The sequence below is a fragment of the Lissotriton helveticus genome, chromosome 3_1 (genome assembly GCF_964261635.1).
Source record: "Lissotriton helveticus chromosome 3_1, aLisHel1.1, whole genome shotgun sequence".
In the NCBI taxonomy this organism is placed as follows: domain Eukaryota; kingdom Metazoa; phylum Chordata; class Amphibia; order Caudata; family Salamandridae; genus Lissotriton; species Lissotriton helveticus.
Window position 1 is genome coordinate 1171418487 of NC_136061.1, and position 23340 is coordinate 1171441826.

Here is a 23340-nt window from a genome sequence, read left to right on the forward strand (position 1 = left end):
TGGTCCATCCATCCTTACACTCTCATCCATTGTCCATCCATCCTTACACTCTCATTCATTGGTCCATCCATCCTTACACTCTCATTCATTGGTCCATCCATCCTTACACTCTCATCCATTGTCCATTCATCCTTACATTATCATTCATTGGTCCATCCATCCTTACACTCTCATCCATTGTCCATCCATCCTTACACTCTCATTCATTGGTCCATCCATCCTTACACTCTCATCCATTGGTCCATCCATCCTTACACTCTCATCCATTGTCCATCCATCCTTACACTCTCATTCATTGGTCCATCCATCCTTACACTCTCATTCATTGGTCCATCCATCCTTACACTCTCATCCATTGTCCATCCATCCTTACACTCTCATTCATTGGTCCTTCCATCCTTACACTCTCATTCATTGTCCATCCTGACAATGTTATTCTTCCATCCATGTAACACTCCCAGTCATGGATCCATATGTGCCCACTGCCATTCATTAGAAATGTACCCTTTCACCCCGCCTTACTATTTTGCATGACTTTGTTTATCTTTCCAGAAAATTATGATTCATTCATCCATATGAAGACTGATATTGTAATTGCATTTACATAGCGCCTACTACCCATGACAATGCAATGAAGAGCTTTTCGGTGAGTAGCACGCTACTACGGAACCAAAAAGGATTTGTGGTGAGTTAGTATAGGGAAGTATGAAATTAATTTGAGAGGTTAACATGTGAGTCTGTTAGTTGGATTGAAAAGGATTAATGGAGGGACAGAAGAGGCAAGGGTCTAGATAGTGTTTTTGGGGAGCTCATAGTTGTAGGAAGAGGCTTGGGATGAGTAAAAGAGCGATGGAGGGGGAAGAGTCGGAGGAAAGGGTTCAGAAAGGATTGTTTGGGAAATCTGAATGGTAAAAGAGGTGTGTGATGATGCAAGGAGGGGTAGGGGGGGTCTAGAAAGGTTTATTTGGGGATCATAGTAGTAGAATGGGGTCATTCATCGAACCACCCATCTTAACAGTCTCAGTCAGGTGCACCTTCCTGGTATGCCCATGCTCAGCAGCAATGAATTTACAATGTGTTCTTTTATTTATGTCCCTTCTGCATGTACCGATGAAACATGGTCGGAAACAATCTGTTCGCTCCATTCCCTGTTACTCAAGAAATAAAAGTACTATTAGTTTATTTTCAGTAGTGCGGGCGTCACGTAGTATGCCCCTGAAGTATCCGACTATTGTAATGGTAGTGACAGCATAGTGGGGGCATGAAGGTGTGAGATTTGAAAAAACTGCTGCTCAGAACCCATCCTATGGCCTCAGGTGCAGCTGCGTGACTTTAGAGCGGCTTGAACGCAGAGCGGCTCAGTGCAGCGCTATCCCCTCACCTCGCCCCGCCTGCAGCAATATTTGTTCGGAAGCATCCCGGGACAGACAGATGGTCCTCTGGCCGCTGGGATGAGGATGTGAGGCCGCTCGTGCCAGCCTCGCGCTCGGGCTGGCAGTGGTCTGCGCGCGGCTGGTGCCCGTGCACTCCCAGGCGGTGATGGGGAGAGGGGAGGCAGGGGGCTGAGTTTTAATTAGAATCTCCCTGCTGCCTCTGCCTCTAGTTAGCAGCTCGGCGCTGCTGACGGAGCCTGGTGCTGCTGATGCTGCTGAGCTTGCGCTGAGAGCCGGGCTGGGAGCCCACTGGATATTTTTCATATTCCCATTTTTTTTGTTGCTGTTGCATTCCCTCGTCCTCCCTCCACCCCTCTGCTGGATGCGGCTTGGGCTGCATCTCACCTGGGTGCCACATTCTCGCAGCTTCGCCCGGCCAGGATGGAGTCCTCCCTGGAAACGGATCTCAGCCGCGCCCCGGACCCCACCATCGTGCAGCCCTCGTCCTGGAACGGGGCCCCCGCGCACCCTCCAGCGGAGCCCCCGGAGTCGGCGCCCTCAGCCTTCCAAGCCATGGACCGGGAGCAGCAGATGAAAATCAGCGAGAGCGGCACCCAGTTCAGCGACGGGCTGGAAGACAGAGGTGAGCAGTGGCAACTTCTTATCTGATCCGGGAGCGTCTCCTCGGAGGTGGGGCTGGATGCATGTCTCGGGCCGGCCTGGGGAGGAAGGGAGCGGGCCCCTAGCAGGTTTGCAAGCCCAGAGGCCGGTAGGGGTGGAGGAGAGCGGTGAGGGCGCACTACATCTCATCTGATCCTGGGCACATGTCCTCAGCAGCGGGCACTGGCCTGCGAGGAAGATGGGACGGGAGGATTCTCGGGCAAGCTAGTAAATCTTAAAGGCCATTAGTATTGGAAGACAGAGGTGAGGGCCGCCCGTAACTTCTTATCTGATGGTGATTCGGGATACGCGTCAGAATAGGTGGCCTGGCCTGTGGAGAAATGGGGTGCAGCCCTGTCAGTCTCAGAGGCCATTAGGGGTAGAAGAGAGAGAGGGGTACATCGTATCTGACATTGGAAGTGTCTCTCTAGTAAAGGTGACCTGGCCTCCTAGGAAGGGGTGGGTGGATGCTACAGCAGGGCAGTGAGTGTGAAAGGCAGGTGTGGTGGAAGTCAGAGGTGAGACAGCCACTTATCTGATCCTGGGCACATCTCATGAGAGGAGGACTGGATGTGCGTGTGTGTGTGTGGGGGGGGGGGGTGGAGGGCTGTAGCAGCCTTTGAGCCTTAGAGGACGCAGGAGTGGAAGACAGACATAAGGGCGCCCAACTCCTTCTCTAGTTCAGGTGTATCTCCACTGCCATACGATGTGGAGGAGATTCTTTAAGTGATCAATGAGTGTTGTAGGTAGATGGGGCGGGAGACAGGCATCGGGTGCAGCGACCTCTCATCTGATCCTGGGCACGGTGACACTGCAAGAATCGACAGGCCTGCAGGGACAGGGGGGTGGGGGTCAGTAGATTCTTCAGCAGGCAGGGCCCTCCGAGAGGCCGGTAGGGGGGAAGGCAGATGTGAAGGGGGTCAGCTTTGATCCCATCGCGGGGGCGTGCTCAGAACAAGGAGGGGTGAACTGCAAAGACACGGGAGGATGTGTCAGTAGGACAGTTCAATATCGGGGTAACAGGGGAAGAGCCGAATTCTCGCCAGGTGCGGAGACGTGACTCGCCCTGCCCCAACCCTAAGGACGGTCATAGACACTTCCTCTTAACCCTCAACCTGCACATGTCGCACAAACATCAGGCAGAGGCAGGAACCGGTACTGGGGGTCACTGGGGGGGGGGGCACGCCATGACACCTGGCATAAGAGGGGGGCAGTACCAGCCGCGGTGATTCCCGTGCCACCCTCTGTGCCTTCAACCAGAGGGGTATTTAGACCCCACCTGCCTGGTATTAGTCACAGAACTACCGCAAGCACCTATCATGTGACGGCCGGTCCCCGTCGGGGCAGGGTGCCCGCGCTCAGCTGGCAGCCCCTCGGGGCAAGAGTCCGAGGTGGAGGCAGCCCGGAGGTCAGTTTCACGCGCGGTCCTTTCCGAGACCCTGTGCGGAGCACTAATGGAAAGCGCGCGTGCATAGCAGCAGCATAGCACTCCGTGAACGGCACAGGCAGCTCTCGCTCCACCAGTGCCCCTCAGCACATAGCGCATAAACCATCGCATGTGTGAAAGCGCTTCTGCATCCTCTCCCGCGCTCTGGAGAGTAAGAGGGCGGTGCCACTTTAAAACTGTATTTTATCACGTTGACGTCAGAGACCCACCTATTTATAGCGCGCGGGTTCCAGGGCACAAAAGGAATGTTCATGACCGTAGTCCCTGGTTAAAATGCAAGCATTGCAGTGTAATAATATTATTTTTTACCCAGTGATTTCACTTTTTTTTATTATCTGCGCATTCATTTTTCCTTATTATTTCACATAGTATTTCACAGTTCTCTTACAGTAGTCCACCTTGAAACACCTCGCGGATATTTTATAAATTATTGCGGCTGCAGGACAGTTTATATAATGCGCCACGGTCTGCAACAAAAGTGATACTGAATGTATCTAAGAAACTGACCCTGTCATCAATCAATCACCAGGTTCTTAACAGGTTACCACCAACACATAAAAAAACACGTTTTTGGCAAGGGCACTGCAGCTAATCGAACTTGTTCTCAAAAATCGGTGTAGTGCATAGAAGCGGTGAAGCTGTCACAGGTCCGAGAGCTGCTGAACAGCGCTGGCCTGTTCAGATGAGGAAGTCTGAACCTCTCTTCAAATTGCTAAAATAGAAGGTTTAGATTTACGCCTTGGGTACTATAGACCCTGGGGTCATTTTCATTTTCAGGATTTCTTCATATTAATCTGGGGTTTTGAGATTCTATATATATATATATATCTATAGCGGCAGAGAATAACATGTAAAAACTGCACACGGCATCGTCATTTTTTTGGATATATATATATGTATATATATATATATGTATATATATATATACATACACGCAAACACATATATATATACATATGTATGTATGTATGTATGTGTGTATATATGTCTATATGTATGTAACGTATGTATATGTGTGTGTGTGTGTGTATATATATATATATATATATATATCTATATATATATATATATATATAGATATATATATATATATATATATATATATATATATATATATATATATATATTTCTGTAGCACTGTAGCCACTGAAGCCATCGTGGACGGGGCGGGGTATGGGGCGCCCCGTCGATGACCCTGATTTAACTCCACTTTCGGCACTCCGGAGAGGAGATCTACAGATTACAGAAAAGAGTCAACTTTCTCCTCTGGGTTGCCACGGTTGGGTGACATGAGCGTCCGCGATTTTCAAACTCAGCAGTTAGTAGTACCGTAGTCGACGAGGTTACTATTTTTAGCCTATACCAAGGTATGCTTTTGTTTTATGAGAAAAAACGTTTTTTTGCTTCAATCCCTTTTTAATGTAATATCCGTGGCCGCGGCTGCAATTAGATCCCCTCCGTGGGAGAGTTATATTTAGAAGCAGACCGGAAGGAGGCTGCAGCCCCCGCAGATGTTGATCCCAGCAGAGCCCTCCTTGCAAATTGCAGGCGGGATTAGGAAGAGATTCCACTGACCGCTGAAACACAATGGGAATTGAGACGTGGCAGCGGCCCGGTCAGAAACACACACCATAAAACATCCCGGCAGGTACCGAAGGGCGGGGTCTGTTCCAAAACCGGACACAGATGCCACTGCACAGACCAACGAGGTACATTAAAAGAGGCACCCTCAGGCCTTGGAGGGGGTTTCTGTTGATCAGCTGCACCCATTTTTACACTTAAAAAGGACCGAATTTCCCTTCACATCAAATGACTTATTAGCACTTTATCAGTAGGAAAAATGTCTACACCGCAGAGACCGTGCGTTAAACACTCGTTTCACAGGCACAGGCGGAGGCAGCCCTTCAGAGCAAGGGTCTTTGATTGTAATACCAGTGGAGATTAAATAATTGATAAGGCTGAGGAAGGGAGGTTGCCTAAAGCCGCCCCCTTGACTCCTTACATCTGCCTGGAAAACAGCTGACATATTTCTGCACATTGTATAAAGGACGCGTTCTATCTGTCTATCTATCTATCTATCTATCTATCTATCTATCTATCTATCTATCTATCTATCTATCTATCTATCTATCTATCTATCTATCTATCTATCTATCTATCTATCTATCTATCTATCTATCTATCTATCTATCTATCTGAATATCTATCTATCTATCTATCTATCTATCTATCTATCTATCTATCTATCTATCTATCTATCTATCTGAATATCTATCTATCTATCTATCTATCTATCTATCTATCTATCTATCTATCTATCTATCTATCTATCTATCTATCTGAATATCTATCTATCTATCTATCTATCTATCTCTCTCTCTCTTTCTCTCTCTCTCTCTCTCTCTCTATCAATGTATGTCTGTCTGCCTGTTTGATTGTCAATTTGTATATGTTATTATGCAGTCTGCTCGGAATATGTTTTACCTACGTGTGGCTAAGGATATGTAATGAAACGAGTTACTCTATAGTCGATTACATGTTTCATGATTCTGCCCATGCTTATTATATAGATGAGTTAGTACGTAGCCCGTGCCACTTATGTCATTACACGAGACAAGATCGTCTGCCGGAAGGGCTTCTTTCAGACCTTTACACATACTGAATCAGACGAGGTGTTTCATAGTTTATCTGTGATGCATCAGCCAGACCCCCAGGATATAGCGGCATGGATTAGCAAATTTAGCGGCACAAAAAATGAAAATTTAGCGGCACAAATATGGAAATTTAGCGGCAATTTTGCGGCATTTTATTTGGCCATTTTTCCTACAACAAACACAGATATCTCAGTTTTTTGAGTTATTTAACAACATGAAGCTATGTATATTTGGTTTATTTACAATGTAGACACTTTGTTTGGCTTCAAGGCTACATATAGGACATAAACATGTTGATGAATAAATGCCCCAAAAGCAATGCCCCCCAGGGCACGCCACCCACTGGGATTTTTCCAGATACTCTCAGGACGAGCTAGCGATGCCAATGGGAGGGGGGCGGGGGGAGCATACGTGTTTATTTAGTTTCATATGCGTGCCTGTCTGTTTAGTAAAATGCCAAGAAAGGAGTAGCATAGGGGTGGGTAATCCACTCATCCAAAGTAATACACATCTCATGCATTTCTCATTGGACCTTAACTAGGGTTAATAATAGCTTCTGAGACACGTTTTCAGCTAAATGGGCATGTCTGGATTTCGGCTCACTTTTGTTAAAATCGCGCCATTTTGACAAAAGTGCCGATTTCGCTGGCACTTTTGTAACAATCGCGGCAATTTTACAAAAGTGCAGATTTCGCGGCAAACCGCCAAATCGCGAAATCCTGGAGGGACTGTCTAGGGATTAGTTAGGTACCTAGTTCAAATGTTTTCCTTTGTGTTTGTTTCTCTTTTTGTGCTAATTGTAAGTATTGTTTGTTTGGGGTTTCCTATGTGGCAGGCTCACTTTGTTTTACATACTATGGGACCGATTCACAAAGGTATACAGACGTTTGGTCTGAACTTAGACCAAATGTCTAAGTTTACGACTTTGGAAATTCACAAAGGGCTTTTACGAGTACTATCTTTATGTCTGCACTCAGGCGGATCTGTACCCCGGGTACTGACTTAAAGATAGTACTCGTAAAAGCCCTTTTGTGAATTCCTAAAGTTGTAAACGTAGACGTTTGGTCTAAGTTTAGATCAAACATCAAAGTCCACCTTTGTGAATTGGACCCTATGTGTTTTTGTTCATGTTTATAGTCTCAGTCTATGTCGGTAAAGGCTATCCCAAGTGAACCACAGTTATTTGAGGATATATTATCACCCTGGTTCTTAGGGTTACAGGGCTGAGCCCGTACATGTGTATCAGTACTAGAAAGTTGGGCAGGAGATACGACCTAACAGCGGAGCTGCCAGCTTTGGGCTTGGTAGCCACCTTAGAGTCCCACCGTGATGTGATTCTGGGCACATCACTTAATCTTCCTGTGCCTAAAAAAATGATGGCCTTTATAATGTAATCAGGTGCTCATGTAAAGCGCTATATAAAACTGCAACAAAAAAAAGATGCATAATCTCTGTGTCAGTGGAGCGATTATGGCAGGGTAAATCCAACAACAAAAGGCTAAAATGGAAGTGCTCATATCCTGTAATAGTTTCAGCCCCTTTCTTAACATTTCTGAAATAATTTGCTGACTCACAGTTGCTGTAAGTTCCTGCAGTCACAAGTGTGGCTCATGCCCTTGCAGCTGTGAGCGAGAAACTCAATTTCTTCGTCAGCTCATTTCAGCAAAGCCACCGAGTGTCTTCAAAGTAAGGGGGCAGCAGGTGTCTGGGGGTGGCTTCAGGCTGAATGCTCTTCTGGTAAGACTGCACCCACATGTTGTTCCTTGATACACTTTCCACCAGAAAAAGTCGGAGCTTGAACCATACAAAATGCAAAACGCGTTGCTTTCGAGTGTCCCGCAATGTTTCAGAAATGTTGTTTAAAGGTACCACCTTTTTTAGAATGTTATTGATTTGGGCAGCATTTTAATTACTTTGAAAGATAAATCAATTCCAATTCTGGTTTCTGATGACCTTGGAAACAGTACTTTTTTGGCATGCTCCTGGGTCAGACCGAGATGCCATGGCATTGAGTCCTGAAAATGGCAGTGGTAGTGGCAGCAGCACTGACTCACAAACACTGGTTCCAACCTTAGCCCTTTCATCCCTTACTATTTGATGCCGAAATAGTAAGAGACGGGTACGGAGTATAAAAATACACAGAAGGCTCCTAGAGGCTGGCATATTTCCTGTTCCCGTCGGTGTGTGAAAGTGCAGTATCAACACTGTAATGTGTCAAACACAACAAGGCATTTTAGCTAATTTAGGACAATTTAGCTTCTGTCGTCCATGTTGGATGTGTCATTGCCATATGCCACATGATCATTTCTGCTGTAACTTTCCAGGCTTTGCTGTAACAAGGAGACTTTCCCAGTCAAGTCAGACATGATGTACATTTCCAAGGGCAAGCTAGCTGTCACGGACCGAATAACATACTATGTAACGTGTCATGTTCTATGTGTAGACGCTGCGAAACACCAGAATCAATGTAGCAGAAGATGAGAGAATCACAGTGCCGATTTCGCGGGCACTTTTGTAAAAACCGAGGCATTTTTACAAAAGTGCCGATTTCACAGGCACTTTTGTAAAAATCGCGGCAATTTAACAAAAGTGCCGATTTCGCGGCAAACCGCGAAATCGCGAAATTGCAAAATTATGGAGGGGCTGATCCTGATCAGCAGTAATTTCGAAAGAGAAAAGTTACTCTGCAACCCGTCTATGGCAATAATGCGTATTCCTCCACATATTAAACATGCGTAGTTCGTATGAAGACCTTCACTAATGCATACACTAAAAGGGAAATTGAAACAAATACGTTTTTCTGTAGTTTATAAAATATAATTCACATTTTTTTCACTTTGCTATTACCCCAAGGTCCCTTTTATCCTCGTCCCATTCAATACTATGTGGAGATAACCATCTCCCGACAGCAAAAAAGGATCAGAAGAATGCTCGGACACTAACCCCGCCCCTCCCACTGAGACTACATAAGGGGTACTTACCCCGCATTCCGCCTGTTCTTTTTTCTGTCTGTCGACAGAATGGACTTGGATGCTGGTGCTGCTCCTGCTGGGCTGGGGTGGCGTACTCTTCGTCACACCTCCCCTCGCCCGGCTGCCTGGCTTCGCGGGCGGGGGGGGATTTATTGGTCTGCCTCCTGGCCTGCCAGGCTTGCTGGGAGGCAGGGCTGTTCCTGGCCTGAAATTTATTTATTTATTTTATTTATTTATTTAATTTGTATAGCGCGTTATAACCACCGGGGTCTCTAAGCGCTGATTGTCCAGGTTGCATAGTGGGGCTTGGCATTTTGCTTGATCTTAACAAAGCACCTAGTGGCTGTTAAATGCTTGCTTAAACAAAACAGTTTTTAAGTTTTTTCTGAAGGCTAACAAATTGCTGGTTACCGGCCCTTTGCGACTGGTGCACCGCCTCCCGGTTGCTTTTGGGTCGCTGAGTGAGTCTTTCCGTGGCCTGGCCGGGTGGAAGACGCGCTGTGCTTGATGTCCCGTGGATTTCCGGTGCCGGTTGTTGGAGTGGGTCCTTGTTCCTGTTGGTGTTCCGGCCCCCACTCTGGGTAAGTCCAGCGTTTCGGTGTTTTGTCTACCACACGATTGTTCCCGGTTGCATTTCTGTGTCTCCTCAGTGGTTCGTAGGCTGTAATTGTTTCTTTGCCGCCTGCTTTTGTTCTGCCAGGAGTCAAGGTTCACACATTACACTTGCGGACCTGTGATGGGATGCCAATTCAGAGAACTCCACCTGGTGCAGACCTTCTATTCTGTCTATTAGACCTGCATCTCCCCTGTACCTTTCAAGCCATCTGTATGTGAAGCTGGAAAGAGTTGAGGAGCGGTCCGTCTACTCTTTTAAATTCCTTCCTCATGCTGCCTGCCTCGCTTTTTGCCTCGTTACACTTTAGGCATGGCTACAGTATGGTGATGCCGGGGATTGGGCCCGGGGCCTCATGCATGCCAAGCATGCAGTCTGAAGGCTTTTGACTACTACAGCTGACTTTGATGCTCTCCGGGCAATTAGCTTGGTCTCCCCGTGCCTCGTTATTGGGGTGTGTTCGTCTGTGCGGCATTGGCTCGTAGACGGATTTCACTCCTGTTCCCTTTCTCGATGATGTCACCCTGTCTGTGAGGGGCTGAGTCACGTATACTGCACGTTGATTCTTGTTGGTGTGTACTAAGTCATGGCTGGTCTGAATCCTGCCTCCTGCCCCTTGGGTGCCGCGCTGTTTCCGAAGGCTCCATTAGGTGTTGTGCTTCATGGTGCTGCCGGGTTTGAGGCCTGGAGTCCCGTGTTTGTTGTCCCGGGCAGTGCACTTACTTCGGGGTTGTGTGATTCTGGGCACATCCCTTACTCTTTATGAGATATGGAGTTGCACTCCCTTTTTCAAAGTACCTGACTTTTAACTGAGTTTTCTTAACAATCCACTTTACCAAGCGTGCTGCAGGAGTGACACGTTTGTCCTTGGCCGTGTCTCTAACTTAACCTCCCTACCTCGAGACCTTTGGGTCCCGACCCCTACGCACAATCTCAATGGGAATTTCCCACCTGAATGTATAAAACTATATGTTTTTATTTAAAGAACAATTGTTAAAGTAAATTTAAACATTTATTTCCGACACCATAAATGTTTTTTTCAACTAACATCTTATAGCAAATCATAAAACATAGTTATTTTCAAAACATGTACAATCTTGAAAATCATATACAGATATGCGGTTTGCAAAATGTAACAATTCATCTGTAATTTCTTGAAGATGCTCTATGCATTTCGGGTCACACCGGACCCTTCATCAGGAGCAAGTGTCATCTAAAAAACAATGTTACACAGCAATAAGCAGAATTTACCAACTGGAGTATACAATGTATACATTATTCAAAAAAAAAAAAAGCAATGCAAATTGTGGTGCAATCATCCTGTGGTGCATGTGTAGTGCCCTTCACCTCAGTGTTCAAAATGTAATCAAAATCTCAACTTACATGATCCATCCTACTCAATACTCGTAGATCTGGAAAAAAGAACCAACATAAAATCTAACCTGCGCTTTAAATAATACTTAAAAACTGATCAAAACTCTGCCTTCAGGACTTACCGAAGGACTTCCTCAAAGTATTCTGAATGCCGCTGCCACCTTTGAAAAAACTCTCGTGCTTTCACCTTTCAAGCCGAAGCCTGCGTCGGGGAACTCTGTGAAAGTCAAATACCAACCAAACAATCATCAGACCTCTACTCTTCACACAACTCTCGTCAATAACGCACATCTCAAAATGCAAACTTACCGGGACTTCCTCCCGTGTTCAAAACTACTCCACTTCGACGAACCTCTTGGGGAAAACGACTGTGTGGTTCCTAACCGAAAAGCGGAACTAATACTCAAACTCCATCAACAATCATAAAAAACGGACTACTATTCCAAACATGTCTTTGGCCGCCATCTTTGAATGGTGGAAAAAATGAAAACGCTGCAAACTATCTCAGAAACACTCAAAACTGACAACGCTACCAATGTGAACTGATAACCCAAAAATTAAATCCCAAACCTCACTGGGAATCAAAACAAAAGTGACCAAGCAGGACCTAAACTCGCCCCCTTCATCCGGGTGATATATACAAAGACTTTGAAAAAACTTTATTGATTCTCTAACATTATCATCAATGCCACTATGCTAGAAAAGTGAAAATGTGTGAAAAATGAATTAAAAATGTGAGCGAGTGATTGCTTGATGTTGTTGCAAATATAACACATTGCACCATATTTACAATATTTACATGGGTACTGAATCAACAATATACAGAGCAGTAAGCGAATATTACAAAAAACATGATAAATCAAACTTGTCATTTAAACCTTTTGGTTCTTGGGTACCCAATTTTTTTATCCAAAATGCTTCTCTCTGGAGGAGAGATCTGGTATGATCCACACCTTCAGGGAGAACTACCTGTTCTAACACAGAAAACTGTACTTGTGAAATACTGTGCCTTTCTTGAATCCAGTGGGACGCCAAATTACTTTTTAAGTTTGAATTCCTTATAGTGCTCTTGTGTTCTGAAATACGCACTTTTAGTTTCCTTTCCGTTTTGCCTACATAAATTTTCCCGCAGGGGCATTTTATATAGTAGATCAGGTTTTTGGAGTTACAGTCTGCATTATGATGTAATACAATCTCTTTTCCTGACTGAGGATGGTGTAATTTGTTTCCTACAATAACGTTGCTACAATGAACACAATTCGCACATTTTTTCATTCCTCTGTTCACAGTATCTTTCTTGTACGTTGGAAATTTTAAAATTTCTTTGATGTTCTTGGACCTGGTATAAGCAAACAAGGGTTTAACGCAATATAAACCTTGAAAATCCAATTCATTTTCCAAAAGAACCCAATGGCGGTTAATTATGTTCTTAATTTTTTGACTGCTTGTGTTGAATTTGGAAACAAATACATGTCTTTCTTGCTGGACCTTTGGTTTCTGAATCAACAGGTTTTTGCGTTCCATGGCGTGAATTCTTTTATTTGCCTGCTCAATTATCTTAGTAGGATATCCCCTCTCCTCATATTTTAACACCTGAATTTCTAATTGAGTTTCCAGATCTACTTTGTCAGAACAAATGCGTTTTAATCTCATAAATTGAGAAAAAGGGAGATTTTTCTTCAAACTTAATGGATGAAAGCTTTGGTATTTAAGCGCATTGTTAACATCAGTGTTTTTTCTGTGGAGGGATGTGCTGATTTGTTGGTTTTCAATTTTAACTGCAACATCTAAAAACGATATTTGAGAATCACTGATATCATGAGTGAATTGAATATTGTCATCATACGTGTTCAATTGTAAGAGTTTTCTCTCTAGACTGTGTCTGTCGCCTGTCCAGAGGATGAAAATATCATCTATGAACCTGCAAAACAGTCTGATACTGGTGCTCCATTCCTGATCATTGAAGATGTTATCAGATTCAAATTTAGCCATATAGGTATTGGCATATGCCGGCGCTCCGGCAAAACCCACAGACGTGCCTTTCTGTTGAAGGAAAAATTGATTGTTCCAGACAAAATAACTATGAAACAAACAAAAATGCAAAATTTTCAATATGAAAATTGTATCTGCCTTGATGTCTCTTTGTTGTGGTAATGCCCACTCCACTGCCTCAATACCCTTGAGATGGGGGATTGAGGTATAAAGTGACTTAACGTCCACTGTGCATAACAGCATGTTCTCTGTGCAAGATACTTCTTCGATTTTATTTAAAAAATCAGTAGTGTCTTTAACGTAGGATCTCCACTGTTGTACAAAAGGTTGAAGAAAGGTATCTATATATTGACCTAATGGTTCGAAGATGGTTCCGCATCCCGTAACAATGGGTCTCATTGGTGGATTTTGTAGATCTTTATGAATTTTAGGTAGCATATATAGCTTTGGTTGCCTTGGTAAATCTATTGTCAAGAATTGTCGTGTGGAGATGGAAATTACTCCTTCTTCAAATGCCTTCTCCAAAATGATATTTAGGGTAACCTTCAGATCTTTAATGGGATCCTCATTTAAATGAAGATATGTAGATGTGTCATGCACATGTTCGTTGACTTTTTCCATGTAAAAGGATGCCTCCATAACAACAATGGCTCCACCCTTGTCCGCCTTTTGAATTACCAGTTGTTCATCTTGTTGAAGAGATAATAAAGTGCGTTTATCATGAAAAGACAAATTTTTCCTCTTGGTTTGATGCAGATTAAGTTGATGAAAATCCTGTAGAACTGTTTTCTCAAATGCATCAAGAACTTTGTGAGATACCGGTGCTTGAAATTTCGATTTTGGCTTGAATTCCATATATTCTGATTCTGGTTTCTGAGTTTGTTCAGTTACAATATTTTTGAAAAAATGTTTCAACCGCAGAACTCTCATAAACTTGTAAAAAGACACCTCTGTTTCCAAGATATTCGTGTCATATGTCGGCACAAAACTCAAGCCTTTATTGAGAATCTTTATTTGTTGGCTGGTGAGTATTTTATTTGAAATATTAACAACTAAGTTGGTTTTTGACTCCTCAGACGACTGCTTACGGATGCTTCTTCTTGTCCTTCTTGTTTTTTGGATGAACTGGGTGTTTGACTTGAATCCGTGGCCTGTGACAAAAAATCTTTCGACTTAGATGTTGCTTCTGCTCTCTTGTCTGAAGAAACCTTAGCACCTGTTTTGTCCTCCATTTGCGTTTTAGCTGATGGTCTACTTGCACTGACCTCAGAGTCAGAAACACTGCTTTCTTCTGATGTGTCAATATTTGTTGCTGTCTTCTTTTTAGGATAAACGCGTCTCTGGGCATAAACCTCTGCCCAGGTATACACCTCATTCAATTTATAATCCAAGGTGTCCCTCTTATATTTACGAAGTTTCCCTTCTTGGACTTCTTTAGCATGTTTCTCTAGACGTAGTTGAAGCTCCTCCAATTCTCTATCAAAGTCTAGACGTTCCATTCTTTCTGACAAATTCTGTTTGATCTCATTGATTTCAGTGGCTAATTCTTCAATAACTCTGGCCAATTCCTCCACCAATAATAAAATCAAATCTAAAGAACACTTATTTAAAATGGAATACCATTTTTCCATAAAGTCTTTGTTCAAATGAAATCTGTACAACATAGGTTTGATCGCCATTCTTAATCCTCGTGGAATCCGCTTCGCTCTGTGATACTGTATCAGAGTACTCGCATGTAATTTCTGACTTAATTCTCTTTTAACTAAGAACTCCAGTTGTTTGAGCTGCTGTATGACTGTGCTGCCTTGTACATTAGATGTTTTCACTTCTTTGATAAGTGAATAGATATCTGTAGCTTGATCGTTTGTATAAGCTAGAATATTGGCTCTGTTTTCTGTCATACTCGTGATGGCGTCGAATGCCATGATTGGGTGCTATCTCTGGAAGACAAAAAACTGAAACTTTATGAGATATGGAGATGCACTCCCTTTTTCAAAGTACCTGACTTTTAACTGAGTTTTCTTAACAATCCACTTTACCAAGCGTGCTGCAGGAGTGACACGTTTGTCCTTGGCCGTGTCTCTAACTTAACCTCCCTACCTCGAGACCTTTGGGTCCCGACCCCTACGCACAATCTCAATGGGAATTTCCCACCTGAATGTATAAAACTATATGTTTTTATTTAAAGAACAATTGTTAAAGTAAATTTAAACATTTATTTCCGACACCATAAATGTTTTTTTCAACTAACATCTTATAGCAAATCATAAAACATAGTTATTTTCAAAACATGTACAATCTTGAAAATCATATACAGATATGCGGTTTGCAAAATGTAACAATTCATCTGTAATTTCTTGAAGATGCTCTATGCATTTCGGGTCACACCGGACCCTTCATCAGGAGCAAGTGTCATCTAAAAAACAATGTTACACAGCAATAAGCAGAATTTACCAACTGGAGTATACAATGTATACATTATTCAAAAAAAAAAAAAAAGCAATGCAAATTGTGGTGCAATCATCCTGTGGTGCATGTGTAGTGCCCTTCACCTCAGTGTTCAAAATGTAATCAAAATCTCAACTTACATGATCCATCCTACTCAATACTCGTAGATCTGGAAAAAAGAACCAACATAAAATCTAACCTGCGCTTTAAATAATACTTAAAAACTGATCAAAACTCTGCCTTCAGGACTTACCGAAGGACTTCCTCAAAGTATTCTGAATGCCGCTGCCACCTTTGAAAAAACTCTCGTGCTTTCACCTTTCAAGCCGAAGCCTGCGTCGGGGAACTCTGTGAAAGTCAAATACCAACCAAACAATCATCAGACCTCTACTCTTCACACAACTCTCGTCAATAACGTTATTGACGAGAGTTGTGTGAAGAGTAGAGGTCTGATGATTGTTTGGTTGGTATTTGACTTTCACAGAGTTCCCCGACGCAGGCTTTGGCTTGAAAGGTGAAAGCACGAGAGTTTTTTCAAAGGTGGCAGCGGCATTCAGAATACTTTGAGGAAGTCCTTCGGTAAGTCCTGAAGGCAGAGTTTTGATCAGTTTTTAAGTATTATTTAAAGCGCAGGTTAGATTTTATGTTGGTTCTTTTTTCCAGATCTACGAGTATTGAGTAGGATGGATCATGTAAGTTGAGATTTTGATTACATTTTGAACACTGAGGTGAAGGGCACTACACATGCACCACAGGATGATTGCACCAGAATTTGCATTGCTTTTTTTTTTTTTTTTTTAATAATGTATACATTGTATACTCCAGTTGGTAAATTCTGCTTATTGCTGTGTAACATTGTTTTTTAGATGACACTTGCTCCTGATGAAGGGTCCGGTGTGACCTGAAATGCATAGAGCATCTTCAAGAAATTACAGATGAATTGTTAAATTTTGCAAACCGCATATCTGTATATGATTTTCAAGATTGTACATGTTTTGAAAATAACTATGTTTTATGATTTGCTATAAGATGTTAGTTGAAAAAAACATTTATGGTGTCGGAAATAAATGTTTAAATTTACTTTAACAATTGTTCTTTAAATAAAAACATATAGTTTTATACATTCAGGTGGGAAATTCACATCCCTTCCTCTCCCATGTTTGTGTGATGCATTTCCTATGTGATGCGGGATGTATTTGTATGTTCCCTGATGTTTGTGCATACTCTTGTAACACACATGAATGCGCCATGGCATCGTGCACTCCCGCCTTTGCACCAGGGCACACGGTTGAGTGCTTCATGTCTGCCATAGGTTCTGGCCTGGTGGGGTAAGCTACCGTGCAATGTCCCGGGGTTGGCCGTTTTGTTTTGCTGATCGTCGCTCTGTCTCCCTGGTGGCGTGATGCTCTCCGTTCCTTTCGGTGTAGCATGCTTTGCTTCTCCTGCATTTTTGATGGCGGGGAGTCCATCGTTGTTGCCGTGGACAGGCAGTGTCTTTTCCGTCCTGTTCCTTGGGCTGCTGCCTTTTCCCCTCGTTTGGCAGGCTCATCCTGACGGGGCTCGGGCATGTTGTTGGCCTCTACTCGGGTCTTGTGTTCTGATGCCGTTGTGTCAGTGGCACAGGCAGTGTTGCAGTTTTGTTTCTTGTGTTAAGTGGATTTGCACTGCATTCTTCTCCTTGGTCATCGGGACTATGCTCTTTCTTCTCGGCTCTGGCATTGCCTTCGTGGCTGCCTTGGGCTGTCTGTTGGGGTGAGGGCCTTGTTCCTGGTGGTGTCTCAGCCTCCTCTCCAGGTTTGCGGGGGCTGTGACCTTCCGTATTCTGATGGGTGCTCTGCTTTTCTCCGTTGCTGGTTTTGCGGGGGGAAGTGCTTGTTTGTAATTGCCTCTCCTCCTGTGTGCTGCGGTCCTTCTCTGGTGTTTTTTTGGGGGGGGTCCTTTTCTTTGAGGATTTCTCGACCCTGGCCTTGGCATTCCTTGTGTCTCTGGGGTGGTGCTCTGTGCACCGGTGCCTCTGTGGGTCTCTGCCCATTGCTTATCCTGGAGGATGTACCTGTGGCTGCAGTGCCGGGTTGTTGCCTCTGTCATCCTGCTGCTGTTCTGCCTCTCCTGGTCCCTTTCCGTGTTGCCTTTGCCTGCGGTTCTGCATAGTTCTTCCTGGTGCGCTTGTTTGTGCTGCGTTTTGCCCTGGTTGTCTGCTAGCCCTGACATTTGGGCTTGGTGCTGGTGCTCCTTGGCTGTATCCTGGGCCTGGTTGTTGCAGTCCTGGCCTCCAGGTTTTTTTGCCTGTAGACTTTCCTCCCTGGGGATGACTTCTCTCCTGGTTAGGGTCGCCCGCTTGAGTTTCTGGTTGAGGTTTGTTTCCTCTTTTTTTGGCTTCCCCAGGCTGCTGGTTCTTGGTGGGTGCTGTGGTGCTGGTCTAGCCTACTTTTGGGGTCTGTCCCCTTTGCCGGTGTGCTTGGTGATGCCCTGGTCGATCCTCTCCAATCCTCGCTGCTGCATGGTGTTCTGGGTGCCTCGTCTGCTGTGGTGCCTCAGTGAATTTTGGCTTCCCCTGGGGTGTCTTGTGTTTGGCCTCTTGGCTGTTGGCTGTGCTTCTTACTTCGGCCTTTCCTCCCTGCTTCTTCTGGTCTCGTCTGGTGTCAGTGGTGCTGCTAGGTGGACGATTTTTGTTGCCTGGATGGATTCCCTGGGTACTGTTGTCCTCCGCTGGGTCTCTTCTGGCCTGCAGTGTTCTTCTCCGGCTTGGTTCGCTGAAAAGGAGAGGGGTGTTGTCCCTGCCCTTTCTGGTGGTTCTTTTTGCTGGAGTTGTGCCTCAGCTTTTCCCTGTTCTCATGTTGTTCCGGGGACCGTGTTTTGGTCGCTCCTGGTCTGCAGGCTTGTGGTTGCTTCTGCTTGGTTTTCGGCGGTACCTACTTGTGGTTGCCTATTGCCTTCGGCCTTCCTCCCTGTTGGCTCCTGTTCTTGGCTGGTCTGCTGGTTTCTGTTTGGTGCGACCTGCTCGGGTCTGCCTGGTTGCGCTCTTGCTGTGGTCCTGGACTGCCTGTTGGGGCTGTGTTGGAGGTTTGCTGGGTGGCCTGACTCTTCTTTGCTGGTGTCTTTTTGGCCTGTGGGGTGGCTGATCACTCTGCTGTTGGGTTCTGGTCCTTGCAGGGGTAGTGTGTTCCAGGCGTTGTGGCCTCTTGGTTCTGGCTGTACCTCTTTGGCCTTCCCCCATTTTGGGTTGGGCCTTCGGGTCCTTCTGGTCATGCGGGTTGCTTGGCTTCGGCTTTGGCTTCCCGGCTGTGTCCTCAGTTGCCGTTTTATGCCCTGTGGGTTCATACCTGCTCGTGTCCTACCTTGGATCGTGCGAGGCTGTGGGGTTTAGTTTGCTTGTGCGTTCCGCCCTGACTTCTGTTACTTCTGTGATCAGGATGTTTTTGTGTTTCCTCTCCCCTGGTGGGTTGGGGTTCCTTGCTGTGATGTTTGGGCCTGTACCACTCCTTAGGGTCCTCTGGGGGTTTTGGCCCTCTGTCTTGCTGGCCCCTGTGTTTTTGTCCCTGCCTTCTGCTTGGGCTGTTTGGGGTCGTCTCTGCCTGGCCTATCTCTGGTTGGGCTTGTCTGTTGTTGGCTCCCTTGTGGTTCCCTTGCTATGGTCTTGGGTTCTCTGGGGCGTTTGACCGTCCAGTTGCACTCCTTCTCTGGTGTTCGAGGTGTGCCTTCTTCGAGCTGTGGCTTCCTGCTCCGGTTTCCGCTGGTTTGCCGTTGGGGTGTTTTGCTGGAGCTGTATTCTGGGATTCATGTGGTTCCTCCTATCCCCTTTTCCTCTTTGTTTTTCTAGGTCTCTTTGTCCTGGTTGGCTGCCCTTGTCGGTTCTTGCTGTTTGGGTATCCTGGAAGTTCTGGTTCCCTCTGTGCCTTGTTTCCTGGTCTCTCTGGGCCTGGTGGATTGGCTTCCGGGGTTTGTTCTTTCTTGTCCGTGGGCTCTGTCTCGCTTTCTGGGCTGGGTGCAGGTGGCCTGTAGGCTGGTGCTGGCCCCTTTGCTCATGGGGCCTGGTGCTCTTTTGTGGGATTCCGGGCATTTGTCCTCTGGTCTCTCTGGGGATGGGGCATTTGCTTCCCTTCTCGTTTGGTCTTCCCCTTGGTGGGATTCTCTGCCTTCTTTTTTCCAGGGGCGACTTTGATTGTTTTTGGTTGGGGCTTCGCTTTTCTATGGCCCCCTTGTCCCCTGGGTGTTTCTTTTCGTTCCTGGGCCTGTGTTCGGCTGGCATGGGTTCTCTGTGCCTGGGTTTGGCTCATGTTGCCCGGTTCTGGCTTGCTGGCCTGGTGGCTCTTGGCCTTTCTCTTTGGGTAGCCTCCTCACTGTTGTTTTCTTCTTGCCTCGGTTGGCTTTCCCAATTGTTTTGTTGTGTGCCTCCGGGTTTGGTGGGGCTCCCTCTTGTTGGGGGATCTGCCTTGGATTTCACCGGTTCTGCCTTTGGCTTCCTGCGGTTGCTGCCTTGGTGTGGGTGCCTGGGTTGGCTTCTGTTTTGTTTGGGAAGGCCGGCTTTTCTGCTTTGGTATTCTCCACATAGTATTGAATGGGATGAGGACATAAGGGAACTGGGGGTAATGCTCCATTACTTACCGGTAATCTTCATTACTCCGGGTCCCCTTGTCCTCGTCCCATTCATACGACCCGCCCAACCTTCCGGATGGCCGGCCTTCCTGTTGGGGGCTTGGTTGCTCAGGTAGAATGCTGGGTAAGCACCCCTTATGTTCTCCCGGTGGGAGGGGCGGGGTTAGTGTCCCAGCATTCTTCTGATCCTTTTTTTCTGTCGGGAGATGGTTATCTCCACATAGTATCGAATGGGACGAGGACATAAGGGAACTGGGGGTAATGCTCTATTACTTAACGGTAATCTTCATTAATCCGGGTCCCCTTGTCCTCGTCCCATTCATACGACCCGCCCTACCTTCCGGATGGCCGGCCTTCCTGGTGGGGGCTTGGTTGCTCAGGTGGAATGCTGGGTAAGTACCCCTTATGGTCTCCCGGTGGGAGGGGCGGGGTTAGTGTCCCAGCATTCTTCTGATCCTTTTTTTCTGTCGGGAGATGGTTATCTCCACATAGTATCAAATGGGATGAGGACAACGGGACCCGGAGTAATGAAGATTACTGGTAAGTGATAGAGCATTCAATCAATCACTGCATTTATATAGCGCGCTACTCACCCAGGAGGGTCTCAAGGCGCTGGGGGAAGGGTTGTGTTACCGCTCGAACAGCCAGGTCTTGAGTTGCTTCCTGAAGGAGAGATGGTCTTGGGTGCGTCGAAGGTGAGTGGGGAGGGAGTTCCAAGTCTTGGCTGCCAGGTAGGAGAAGGATCTTCCTCCGGCGGTGGTTCTGCAGATGCGAGGTACGGTGGCGAGTGCATGGCTGGTAGATCGTAGCTGGCGCGTGGGCGTGTAGAAGGTCATTCGGTCGTTGAGGTACTTGGGTCCCAGGTCGTGTAGGGCCTTGTGTGCGTGGGTGAGGAGTCTGAACGTGATTCTCTTGCTGACGGGGAGCCAGTGCAGTTCTCTCAGGTGTCCGGTGATGTGGCTGTGTCGGGGGATGTCCAGGATGAGTCGTGCGGAGGCATTCTGGATTCGTTGGAGTCTTCTCTGGAGTTTGGCTGTAGTTCCGGCATAGAGGGCGTTCCCGTAGTCCAGTCGTCTGGTGACGAGTGCCTGGGTGACGGTCTTCCTGGTTTCAGTGGGGATCCATCTGAAGATCTTACGGAGTATGCGCAGGGTGTTGAAGCACGACGAGGAGACAGCGTTGACTTGTCTGGTCATGGAGAGGGAGGAGTCCAGGATGAAGCCCAGGTTGCATGCATGGTCTGTAGGTTTGGGGGCGGGGCCGGGGGCCACCAGGAGTTGTCCCAGGCGGAGGGTGATGATCCCAGGATGAGGACTTCCGTCTTGTCTGAGTTCAGTTTGAGACGGCTGTTTCTCATCCAGTCGGCGACGTCATTCATCCCTTCGTGTAGGTTGGCTCTGGCGGTGGTGGGATCGTTGGTGAGGGAGAGGATCAGCTGGGTGTCGTCGGCGTAGGAGATGATGTTGAGGTTGTGTTGGCGTGCGATGGCTGCGAGGGGGCTCATGTAGACGTTGAAGAGGGTCGGGCTGGGAGAAGATCCTTGTGGTACGCCGCAGATGACTTCGGTGGCCTCGGATCTGAACGGAGGGAGGCGGACTCTCTGGGTTCTTCCGGTGAGGAACGAGATGATCCATTCCAGTGCTTTCTCTCGGATTCCGATGTTGCTGAGGCGCTTCACTAGGGTTCGGTGGCAGACGGTGTCGAACGCTGCGGAGAGGTCCAGGAGGATGAGGGCTGCTGTTTCCCCATTGTCGATCAGGGTTCTGATGTCGTCAGTGGCTGCGATCAGGGCGGTCTTGGTGCTGTGGTTGGCCCAAAATCCGGACTGCGAGTGGTCGAGGGATCCGTTCGTCTCGAGGAAGGCGGCAAGCTATATGTTGACGGTCTTCTCAATGACTTTGGCCGGGAAAGGAAGGAGCGAGATGGGACGGTAGTTCTTGAGGTCGGTGGGGTCCGCTGTTGGTTTCTTCAGGAGGGCGGTCAGCTCGGCGTGCTTCCAGCTCTCTGGGAAGGTGGCGGTGGGGAAGGAGGCGTTGATGGTGTCTCGGAGATGGGGTGCGATGGTGGTGGCGGCGGCTTTGTTGAAGACGTGGTGTGGGCAGGGGTCGGTTGGTGATCCGGAGTGGATGGAGTCCATCGTGCGGGTGGTGTCTTCGGTGCTGATCGGGGTCCAGTTGCTGAGGGTGGTGGTGGCGGGCGTTGGTTCGGTGGTAGGGTGCGTGGTCTGTGGGTCGAAGCTGTTGTATATGTTGGCGATCTTGCGGTGGAAGAACGAGGCGAGGGAGTCGCAGAGGTCTTGCGTGGGAGTGATGTCGCTGGTTCCGGCGCTGGGGTTGGAGAACTCTTTGACGATGCTGAAGAGTTCTTTGCTGTCGTGGGCGTTGTTGTCCAGTCGTTCTTTGAGTGCCGTCTTCTTGGTGGCGCGGATCAGTTGATGGTGTTTGCGGGTGGCGTGCTTGAGGGCAGTCCAGTTGTCTGTGGTGCGGTTGAGCCGGCAGGCTTTCTCGAGGTTGCGGCAGTTCTTCTTGGATTCCTAGAGTTCGTCGGTGAACCAGGGGGTTTTCTTGCTGCCGGGTCCGCTGGGAGGTTTCTTGAGTGGTGCGAGGTCATCGGCGCAGGCGATTCATATGTGTGAGGTGCTACTGTTCTGTAACATGAAGTAACATGAAGTGGCAGATGATCACGATTGCTATACCTGGTAATTAGTCGGATTTATTATATAACCTGCTTAGCACATAATGCACATTCCTGCACATAGGGATTGAATCGGAGGAGCCTGTCTGTGGTCTGCATGTAGTCACATCACAGGTGTTTCCGCACATAGGCGTAGCGTCAGAGGACCCATTCTGTGGTCTGCCTGTAGTCAAATCACAGGTGTTTCTGCACATAGGCGCTGCTGCATCAGAAGAGCCATTCTGTAGTCTGCCTGTAGTCACATCACAGGTGTTTCTGCACATAGGTGTTGCGTCAGAGGAGCCATTCTGTAGTCTGCCGGTAGTCACATCACAGGCGTTTCTGCACATAGGTGTTGCGTCAGAGGAGCCATTCTGTAGTCTGCATGTGGTCAAATCACAGGTGTTTCTGCACATAAGCGCTGCTTCAGAGGAGCCATTCTGTAGTCTGCCTGTAGTCACATCACAGGTGTTTCTGCACATAGGCGCTGTGTCAGAGGAGCATTCTGTAGTCTGACTGTAGTCACATCACAGGTGTT

At 46.7% G+C, this 23340-nt stretch overlaps 1 protein-coding gene across 1 annotated transcript in view; it reads left to right on the top strand.

The window, feature by feature from the left end:
* Positions 1 to 1700: 1700 nt before the first annotated feature.
* TMEM163 (transmembrane protein 163) overlaps positions 1701 to 23340 on the top strand; it is a 967557-nt gene continuing 945917 nt past the window's right edge. Inside the window, exon 1 of the mRNA XM_078683868.1 lies at positions 1701 to 2016. Within this exon, the coding sequence (XP_078539994.1) occupies positions 1815 to 2016 (202 nt within the window). The 5' untranslated portion in view covers positions 1701 to 1814. The remainder of the gene's footprint in view (positions 2017 to 23340) is intronic.